The sequence below is a fragment of the Tursiops truncatus genome, chromosome 13 (assembly GCF_011762595.2).
Source record: "Tursiops truncatus isolate mTurTru1 chromosome 13, mTurTru1.mat.Y, whole genome shotgun sequence".
Classification (NCBI taxonomy): domain Eukaryota; kingdom Metazoa; phylum Chordata; class Mammalia; order Artiodactyla; family Delphinidae; genus Tursiops; species Tursiops truncatus.
The window spans coordinates 50,545,850-50,557,303 of NC_047046.1; the positions used below are offsets into that span (position 1 = coordinate 50,545,850).

Here is an 11,454-nt window from a genome sequence, read left to right on the forward strand (position 1 = left end):
TTCTCTCTCCGATGATGGCAAACCTTGAGTAGACTTACACAACTCTTCATTTTCGACCTCCCATCCTTATTCTGGAGAATTTGGAGAATTTAATTTACGTCACGCATTCTTATAGAAAATGCTGAGTTTTGCCCGTATTTTCACAAAATGGTTTTTACATCAGGGAACAGAGCAGAAATCGGCCTGACCGTGGTCAGAGGCCCAGAGGAGGAAGAAGCCCTCCTGTGGGAAACTCAGGGTACACAGGAAGGAGAAAATAATAGGTCCAGCAATAAAGAGGTACAGGCTAACTATCGGGAAAGAATACTTTAAAACGAGAATCTGTGTGGTCTAGGATATTAGGATTCTCCTTGTTTCTCACTACCTTCTACTAAATGACAGACAGGACATATCAAGTCCCAGTACATGTTTTTAAAGATCTGACTTAATTTTAGTGGAACATTATTATTTACAAAAGTATTTTAACTGCTAAAATAATCTAACTTCTGTTGTTACTGTTTTGTTCACAGGTGAACTTTGGGCTGTACCTGATGCATACCTCTTTGGATTTATCTTCTCCATGTTACCTGTCTGTAGGATCTCAGGTGCTCCCTGTGTTGAAAGAAAACATAGAACACTATGATTTACCTGCTTCTGAGAAACAGCAGGAAGTTATCTCCTAAAGTTTTTTTCAGCATATATTAAAATTTCTCTTTTACAACTATCTCCATTCTTTTCTTTCTTCCAGTTTTGCTGAGATATAATTGACATACAGCACTGTGTAAGTTTAAGGCGTACAGCATAATGATTTGACTTATATACATCATGAAATGATTACCCTAGTAAGTTTAGTGAATCGTCTCACATAGATATAAAATTAAAGAAATAGAAAACAATATGTAACTTTTCCTCGTGAAGGGAACTCATAGGATTTACTCTCCTAAATTTCATACATAACATACAGCAGTGTTCACTGTATTTATCATGTTGTACATTACATCCCTGCTACTTATTTATCTAATAACTGGAAGTTTGTACCTTTTGACTTCCTTCATCCAATCCCCCACCCACCTCCCCCCTCTGGTAACCACAAATCTGATCTCTTTTTCTATGAGTTTGTTTGTTTGTTCTGAAGTATAATTGACCTACAACATTATGTTAGTCCCCGGTACACAACAGAGTGATTCAATATTTCTATACCTTTCAAAATGATCATCAGGATAAGTCTAGATATGATATCTCATCATACAAAGATATTACATAATTATTGACTATATTCCCCACACTGTACATTTCATAACCTTGACTCATTTATTTTGCAACTGAAAGTTTGTACCTCTTAATTTCCCTCACCTGTTTCTCTCCTCCTCCCACCCCTGCCCCCCACTTCTGGCAGCTACCTGTTTGTTCTCTGTATCTATGACTCTGTTTCTGTTTAGTTATGTTTGCTCATTTGTTTTGTTTTTCAGATTCCACATATAAGTAAAATCATATAGTATTTGTCTTTCTCTGTCCAATTTACTTCACAATTACCATAGTATCCTAAGTCCATCCATGTTGTCAAAAATGGCAAGATTTCATTCTTTTTTATGTCTGAGTAATATTCCATTGTATATATGTACCATATCTCTTTATCCATTCAACTTAGGTTGCTTCCATATCTTGGCTATTGTAAATATGCTGGAATGAACATTGGGATGCAAATATCTCTTTGAATTAGTGTTTTCATTTTCTTTAGATAACAATTCAGGAGTAGAATTGCTGGATCATATGGTAGTTCTATTTATAATTTTTTTTTTTTTTTTTTTTTTTTTGCAGTACACGGGCCTCTCACTATTGGGGCCTCTCCCGTCATGGAGCACAGGCTCCGGATGCGCAGGCTCAGCGGCCATGGCTCAGCGGCCATGGCTCATGGGCCCAGCCACTCCACGGCATGTGGGACCTTCCCGGACCGGGGCACAAACCTGTGTCCCCTGCATTGGCAGGCGGACTCTCAACCACTGTGCCACCAGGGAAGCCCCTCTATTTATAATTTTTTGAGGAACCTCTATATTGTTTTCCATTGTGGTTGTACCAATTTACATTCCCATCAATAGTGCACAAGGGTTGCCTTTTCTCCATATCTTCATCAGCACTTGTAATTTGTTTGCCTTTTTGATGATAGCCATTCTGACAGGTATGAGGTGATATCTCATTGTGGTTTTGATTTGCATTTCCCTGATGATTAGTGATGTTGAGCATCTTTTCTTTCTTTCTTTTCCTTTTCTTTCTCTTTTTTCTTTTTTTTTTGGCTTATAAACAACAGATATTTATTTTTCACAGTTCTGGAGACTGGCAGTCCAAGGTCAAGGTGCTTGCAGATTCAGTGTCTGGTCAGGCCCCTCTTCCTGTTCACAGCCAGCTCCTTCTTCCTGTGTCCTCACCTAGTAGAAGGGGTGAGGGAGCTCTCTGGGGTCTCCTTTATAACGGCACCAATTCCACTGATAGGGACGGAGCATCTTTTCATGTGCCTGTTGGCCATCTATGTCTTCTTTGGAAAAATGTCTACTCAGGTGCTCTGCCCATTTTTTAATCAAGGGCTTTTGTTTGTTTGTGTGTTTATGTTGCATTGTATGAACTCTTTATATACTTTGGATATTAACCCCTTATTGGATACATCATTTGCAAATATCCTCTCCCATTCAGTAGGTGTCCTATTTGTTGTTGATAGTCTTCTTCGTTGTGCAAAAGCTTTTTAGTTTGACATAGTCCCATTTGTTTATTTTTGCTTTTGCTTCCCTTGCCCTGAGGAGACATATCCAAAAAATATTGCTAAGAGTGATGTCAAAGAGACTACTGCCTATGTTTTCTTCTAGAAGTTTTATGGCTTCAGTCTTACATTTAAGTCTTTAATCCATTTTGAATTTATCTTTGTACATGATGTGAAAGAGTAGTCCATTTTGATTCTTTTGCACGTAACTATCCGGTTTTCCCAGCATCATTTATTGAAGAGGTTGTCTTCTCCCTGTTGTATATCTTGCCTCCTCTGTCATAGATTAATTGCCCAGGGACTTCCCTGTGGTCCAATGGTTAAGACTCCGTGCTTCCACTGCAGGGGGCATGGGTTTGATCCCTGGTCAAGGAGCTAATATCCTGTATCCTGCATGCCACGTAGTGTGGCCAAAATATATATATATATGTACACACACACACACACACACACACACACACACACACACATATATATACATATATAAATTGCCCATATAGGGACTTGCCTAGTGGCACAGTGGTTAAGCATCCGCCCGCCAATGCAGGGGACATGGGTTCAAGCCCTGGTCCAGGAAGATCCCACATGCCACAGAGCAACTACGCCCGTGCGCCACAACTATTGAGCCTGAGCTCTAGAGCCCATGAACCACAACTACTGAAGCCTGCATGCCTAGAGTCCGTGCTCCGCAACAAGAGAAGCCACCGCGATGAGAAGCCCTCACACTACAGCGACTTACCGCAACTAGAGGAAGCCCGTGTGCAGCAACAAAGACCCATAGGAATTCGTCCATTTCTTCTAGGTTGTTCGTTTCATTGGTGTAGAGTTGTAGTAATCTCTGATGATTTGTATCTCATTGGTGTTGGTTGTAACTTCTCCTTTTTCTTTTCCAATTTTATTTCTTTGGGCCCTCTCAGTTTTTTCCCTTGATGAGTCCGGCTAAAGGTTTATCAATTTTGTTCATCTTTTCAAAGATCCAGTTTAGTTTCATTGATATTTTCTATTGTTTTTTAGTCTCTATTTCATTTATTTCTGCTCTGCTCTTTATGATTTCTTTCCTTCTACTAACTTTGGATTTTGTGTGTTCAACTGTCTCTGCCCTCATTAAGATCAACAACGTGTTTGGTAGAACTTGGTCTTTTGAACACAGAGAGTTCTTTTCCTCTTGAAGGTAGAGAGTGCCTTCACTAGCTTCCTTCTTCCTCTAACTCCACACTCTCCTTGTGTGCACAGCCCCACTCAGGAGGGCAGTTCTGAGGCTTCTGGCTTTCCAAGAGGCAAATTTAGCACAAGTGCTGCATCCACACCCAGCAAGGCTCCCACATGTGTTAGAAGTATGATCATTTCTAATTAGATGAGATTTTTAGTGACTCTAACTGGGAATATTTAACCTCCTCTATTTTGCCATTTTACTATGCTCCTACTTTGCCTTTAGAAAGACACTTTAGGCTGTCTTCTTGCACTGAGGAAGGTAGTCTGTGCCCAGTAATCTTGAGGGAATGAGAAAGTGCCTCCCTTCCCTCATGTACACAGAGGAGCTGGGTTTATGCTCAGGCCCTAGTGTGACTTGTGTCCACATTCCTTAGGAGACATTTGACCAGGATGTGTTGATCAAGGCGCAGGCCAGCAACCCCCTTCCTCCTACTTCCTACTCCTGCCCATCATTCCTCTCCCCCTTTGAGTTGCTGCACTGAGGATTGCTAGCAAGCTTGATGTCACACTCAGTGACTCGGTGTTATATGAGCAATTGTGTTCCCTTCCAGAAGCCCATCAGACAGTGTTGGTCCATCCACCCAGAGCCTCCAAATCCTAGTCAAGAGAGGAACTTTGGACTCGGAGGTTTTTTCAGGATGGTGGAGTAGAAGGACGTGCACTCACTCGCTCTTGCGAGAGCACTGGAATCACAACTAACTGCTGAACAGTCATCGACAGGAGGACACTGAAACTCACCAAAAAAGATACCCCACATCCAAAGACAAAGGAGAAGCCACAGTGAGATGGTAGGAGGGGCGCAATCACAATAAAATCAAATCCCATAACTGCTGGGTGGATGACTCACAAATTGGAGAACAATTATACCACAGAAGTCCACCCACTGGAGTGAAAGTTCTGAGACCCACATCAGGCTTCCCAAACTGGCAATCTGGCAACAGGAAGAGGAATTCCCAGAGAATCAGACTTTGAAGGCTAGCGGGATTCGATTGGACTTCAACAGGACTGGGGGAAACAGACCCCACTCTTGGAGGGCACACGCAGCGTAGTGTGCACATCAGGCCCCAGGGGGAAGGAGAAGTGACCCCATAGAATACTGAACCAGACCTACCTGCTAGTGTTGGAGGGTCTCCTGCAGAGGCGGGGGGTGGCTGTGGCTCACCGTGAGGACACTGGCAGCAGAAGTTCTGGGAAGTACTCCTTGGCATGAGCCCTCCCAGAGTCTGCCACTAGCCCCACCAAAGAGCCTGGGTAGGCTCCAGTGCTGGGTCACCTCTGGCCAAACAACCAACAGAGAGGGAACTCAGTGCCACCCATCAGCAGACAAGCAGATTAAAGTTTTACTGAGCTCTGCCCACCTAAGCAACACTCAGCTCTACCCACCACCAGTCCCTCCCAACAGGAAACTTGCACAAGCCTCTTAGATAGCCCCATCCACCAGAGGGCAGACAGCGGAAGCAAGAAGAACTACAATCCTGCATCCTGTGGAATGAAAACCACATTCACAGATAGACAAAATGAAAAGGCAGAGGACTATGTACCAGATGAAGGAACAAGATAAAACCCCAGAAAAACAACTAAATGAAGTGGAGATAGGCAACTTTCCAGAAAAAGAATTCAGAATAATGATAGTAAAGATGGTACAGGACCTCGAAAAAGAATGGAAGCAAAGATCGAGAAGATGCAAAAAATGTTTAACAAAGATCTAGAAGAATTAAAGAACAAACAAACAGAGATGAACAATACAATAACTGAAATGAAAATTACACTAGAAGGAATCAATAGCAGAATACCTGAGGCAGAAGAATGGATAAGGAGACCTGGAAGACAGAATGGTGGAATTCACTGCTGCAGAACAGAATAAAGAAAAAAGAATGAAAAGAAATGAAGACAGCCTAAGAGACCTCTGGGACAACATTAAATGCAACAACATCCGCATTATAGGGGTCCCAGAAGGAGAGGAGAGAGAGAAAGGACCCAAAAAAAAATTTGAAGAGATTATAGTCAAAAACTTCCCTAACATGGGAAAGGAAATAGCCACTCAAGTCCAGGAAGTGCAAAGAGTCCCATACAGGATAAACCCAAGGAGAAACACACCGAGACACATAGTAATCAAATTGGCAAAAATGAAAGACAAAGAAAAATTATTGAAAGCAGCAAGGGAAAAATGACAAATAACATACAAGAGAACTCCCATAAGGTTAACAGCTGATTTCTCAGCAGAACCTCTACAAGCCAGAAGGGAGTGGCATGATATACTTAAAGTGATGAAAGGGAAGAACTTACAATGAAGATTACTCTACCCAGCAAGGATCTCATTCAGATTTGATGGAGAAATCAAAAGCTTTACAGACAAGCAAAAGCTAAAAGAATTCAGCACCACCAAAGCAGCTCTACAACAAATGCTAAAGGAACTTCTCTAAGTGGGAAACACAAGAGAAGAAAAGGACCTACAAAAACAAACCCAAAACAATTAAAATGGAAATAGGAACATACATATCGATAATTATCTTAAACGTGAATGGATTAAATGCCTCAACCAAAAGACACAGGCTTGCTGAATGGATACAAAAACAAGAGCCATATATATGCTGTCTACAAGAGACCCACTTCAGACCTAGGGACACATACAGACTGAAAGGGAGGGGATGGAAAAAGATATTCCATGCAAATGGAAATCAAAAGAAAGCTGGAGTAGCAATACTCATATCAGATAAAATAGACTTTAAAATAAAGAATGTTACAAGAGACAAGGCAGGGCACTACATAATGATCAAGGGATCAATCCAAGAAGAAGATATAACAATTATAAATATATATGTACCCAACATAGGAGCACTTCAATATATAAGGCAACTGCTAACAGCTAGAAAAGAGGAAATCGACAGTTACACAATAATAGTGGGGGGCTTTAACACCTCACTTACACCAATGGACAGATCATCCAGACAGAAAATTAATAAGGAAAAACAAGCTTTAAAGGACACAGTAGACCAGATAGATTTAATTGATATTTATAGGACATTCCATCCGAAAACAGCAGATTATACTTTCTTCTCAAGTGTGCATGGAACATTCTCCAGGATAGATCACATCTTGGGTCACAAATCAAGCCTCAGTAAATTGAAGAAAATTGAAATCATATCAAGCATCTTTTCCAATCACAATGCTATGAGACTACATATCAACTACAGGGAAAGAAATGTAAGAAACACAAACACATGAGCCCATGTGCCAAAAGTACTGAAGCCCACACACCTAGAGCCTGAGCTCTGAAACAAGAGAAGCCACTGCAATGAGACACCCGTGCACTGCAATGAAGAGTAACCCTTACTCGCAGCAACTAGAGAAAGACTGAGTGCAACAACAGTGCACTCAGTGAAGACCCAACAATGAAGGTCAGATGCAACCAAAAAACAACAACAACAACAAAAAGCACTACAATCAGGTATCACCTCACACTGGTTAGAATGGGCATCATCAGAAAATCTACAAACAACAAATGCTGGAGAGGGTGTGGAGAAAAGGGAACCCTCCTGCACTGTTGGTGTGAATGTAAATTGATACAGCTACTATGGAGAACAGTATGGAGTTTCCTTAAAAAACTAAAAATAGAATTACCATATGACCCAGCAACCCCACTACTGGGCATATACCCAGAGAAAACCATAATTCAAAAAGACACATGCACCACAATGTTTATTGTCGCCCTATTTACAATAACCAGGTCATGGAAGCAACCTAAATGCCCATCAACAGACAAATGGATCAAGAAGGTATGGTACATATATACAATGGAATATTACTCAGCCATAAAAAGGAACAAAACTGGGTCATTTGTAGAGATGTGGATGCACCTACAGACTGTCATACAGAGTGAAGTAAGTCAGAAAGAGAAAAACAAATATAGTGTATTAATGTATATATGTGGAATCTCAAAGAATGGTACAGATGAACCGGTTTGCAGGGCAGAAATAGAGACACAGATGCAGAGAACAAACGTATGGACACCAAGGGGGGAAAGTGGGGGTGGTGGTGGTGGGATGAATTGGGAGATTAGGATTGACATATATACACTAATATGTATAAAATAGATAACTAATAAGAACCTGCTGTATAAAGAAATAAAATCTAAAAAATTAAAGGTTATACTCTATAGTTATTATAAAATAAAAAAAGAGAGGAACTTTGGAGGTTGAGGGATCCCATCTATACCCTCTCCGATGAGTCCTCCGGCAGCTTCCAGTTGAATATGTCCAGTGATGGAAAGCTCACTCTCTAAAGAAGTTATCCATTCCATTGAGTTGCTCCAAGGTTCCTTCCTGTACTGAGCTTATATTTGCCTCCTGTGATTTCCAGCCATGGGTCTTGCCCTGTCTTCTGTAGCAACCCACAGTATGTACCCTCTGCATCCACCCTGCCAAGTCCTTCTGAAGCATGGAGTCCACGTGTGAGCCCCAGGTTATTGGCCAGACATTTAGTACCTTCCACCTGGATTGTTTGTTTGTCCAGTCACTTCTTTTCCCTAAACCCCTGCCCACCACTGCCCACAGCAGCTTCCTAAAGCCGGTCTTACCTACTGCTCAATTGTTTAACACAGCAGGCTCAGGCTTCCCTGCCTGACCTAGTCAGAGTCCTTGGAAATAGGAGCCAATCTGTTTCCTTACCTTATTTATAGGACTTTGTGTTTTTCCCAGCATAATGTGGGATTTTAAAGACAAGGAATACCTCTGTTGAGGTTGTCGAGATGGAATTTTGTGCTTGCACTTTTATTTGGTGGCAGGATTAAGTGTAAAAAGTGGCCTCTGATTCAGTAGTTTCTGAGGTGAGTGAAAGAGGAGGAAAATGAGGTTAGATGATTTATTATTTCAAACTATTTATTATAAATTCAGCCTCTTTGAAGACCCAGCAATACTGTATTATGTATCTGGGCCTGTCCTCATCAGCTAACCAATGGGAGAAAAACATACTCAGCTGGTGGCCCTCATTCAGGCCAGTTCCATACATGAGGAAACTCTTCCCAGACAGCATGCCAAAGCATTTTCCAAGAATTTGCATTCCATCAAATATGACTGGAGCCAAGTAAGAAAGCATGTTCTTCAAGAATTTGGTCACCTATGTCATGAACATATTTTCAGATATAAAGCGTGATTCATTTTGTTCTTACCCGTACCCATGTCACTTTTTTTCAGTCAATAATTTTGGGAATGATTTCAGACATTTTAATGAACAAGTGTTTTATTAATTACTTATAATAGTTGATTTCACATCTATCTGTCTCCATCAGACTGTGAGCTCCATGAGGACAGGGCCTGTGCCTCTCTGGCTCACCAGTGTATTTCTAGTGCTGGCAGATAATAGGTGCTCAATAAAATCTGTTGACTCACTGGCTTTATTAAAGCTGGTCCTGTTTTTAAAATTGATTGATTGATTTCAAATGTAAATTGTCTTTTTGGCCTAATTTCAAGATTTCCCATATGCGATTTTAGCTAAAAGTGTATTTTGTAGACTTTGTGGACTGATTTCATATTCAGATTTCTTGGGCATCTATGATTCTCTGTCCCTCCCTTGGTTCCCACCTCCTGAACTTCAGCCCTATGTGCTTCTAGAAGAATATGAAAATCAAGGGCAATGTCATGTCCCTTGAACTTAATTCTAACACCAAATTCCAGAAAGTCACAGAAAGTCAAACTGTGTTTTTTATATGTCCTGAGTATAGGCAACATCACGTGTTCCCTTCATGGTTCTTGTAGCCGGGGGAGAGGTTCTCTTCTACACGCTTTAGAGTGACTCCTTTGAGCAGGGAGGTGGTGCTGAATTCTTCCCACTGAGATGCATCCTCATCCTCTCCTCAGCCTTATGGGACAGAAAAGGGAGCCAGTGATTCCGTCCTCTTACTGAAAGATGTCCATTCGTTTGCTTTTCATTCAAAATGTGCTGAACAGGTTCTAGGGCTACAGAAATGAAAGAAGCAGAATGTGTATTCAAAGATCTCACCATAGAGACAACACCAAGAGGGGAAAGACAGACCAATAAATCATCAGGTATGATATGGAGTGCTTCAAAAACATGTTAAACTCCAATGCATGCATTTGTCGTTTGGGATTTACTTAAAATGTCCAGATGTTCCTTGGTGAGAAAATTCTAGAGGGGTCAAAAATACAGTCAAATATTCCAGGATATTCGCCTCTGATGTTATGGTTTGACTTCTAGGCTGAGATAGATGAGCCTGCATTGCAGGTCACACAGGCAAAAAACTCATTTAGAACGTGGCCCTCCATACACATTCCATATTCTTATGTATGTGAAAACAGAATAGAGTGTTTATAACAGTATTTCTAATACCCAGAGTTGGAAAGGACCTAAGTGTCTGTTAACAGGAGAATGGAAAAAAAGTGATAGTGAAAATGAAGGGATAAGAACACAATGTTGAGAGAAAGAAGCAAGTTTCAGAACATGTGCAGTAAGATTGCCCAAAAAATCAAGCAAAACACTACCGTGCATTGCTTTAGGGATACATACGTAAGTAGTATGTAGTAAAAGAAAGAAATGGATGGAATGATAAGTTATACACTTTGGGGGTGGAGAACTAGAAACAGGGAGGGCACGTGGGGCTTTGGCTCTATTGGGAATGTTTTATTCCTCTTAAGTTCTCTTTCTCTTGCCCAAAGAGCACAACATTGATCAAGAGATGGTGCCCAGCCTGCTAAGGTGTCATATGTGTCCCTGAAACTAGGCCAAAGGCAGGCTCATGAAAGCAGGGACTTGCACTTAGGCTAATAGATTTGCTATGTTAGTAGCAGGTGGTCTTATATGAAACTTACGAATAGAATTTTTAAGAAAGATTTTATTTTATTGTGGTAAGAACAGTTAACATGAGATCTACCTTCCTAAATTTTTAAGTGTACATACGTCATTGTTGGCTATAGGTACAATGTTGTACAGCAGGTTTCTAGAGTGTATTCATCCTGTTTAACTGAAACTTTATGGTCTTTAATGAGTAACTCCTATTTCCTCCTTCCCCCAGCCCCTGGCAATCACCATTATACTCTCTGATTCTATGAATTTGACTATTTTAGATACCTCATATAAGTGGGGTATCCTCATATAAGTGGAATCATACAGTATTTGTCTTCCTGAGACTGGCTTATATTTCATTTAGCATGAAGGTCCTCAAGGTTCATCCATGTTGTCACACGTTTTTCTTTCTCAGGATTCCTTCTTTTTTAAATTCAGGCTGAATAGTATTTCATTGCATGTATGTATCACTTTTTTTTATCCATTCATCTGTCCGTGGACATTTAGGTTGTTTCCACCTTTTGACTATTGCGTATAGTGCTGCAATGAACATGGGAGTGCTACTATCTCTTCGGGGTCCTGATTTCAATTCTTTTGGATAAATACCTAGAAGTGGGATTGCTGGATCATATAGTAATTCTATTCTTAAGTTTTTGAGGAGTTTTCATACTGTTTTCTATAGCAGCTGCACCATTTTGCATTCCTACCAGCAAGCA

The 11,454-nt window shown here is 40.8% G+C and overlaps 1 protein-coding gene across 14 annotated transcripts in view; it reads left to right on the forward strand.

Annotated features, from left to right (window-relative positions):
- MOCOS (molybdenum cofactor sulfurase) overlaps positions 1–703 on the forward strand; it is a 58,584-nt gene extending 57,881 nt beyond the window's left edge. For all 14 annotated transcript variants that reach the window (XM_019930384.3, XM_019930385.3, XM_019930389.3 and 11 more), the window contains one exon: positions 510–703. In XM_019930384.3, coding sequence (XP_019785943.1) covers positions 510–662 — 153 coding nt within the window. In that variant the 3' untranslated portion in view covers positions 663–703. The remainder of the gene's footprint in view (positions 1–509) is intronic.
- Positions 704–11,454: the final 10,751 nt, after the last annotated feature.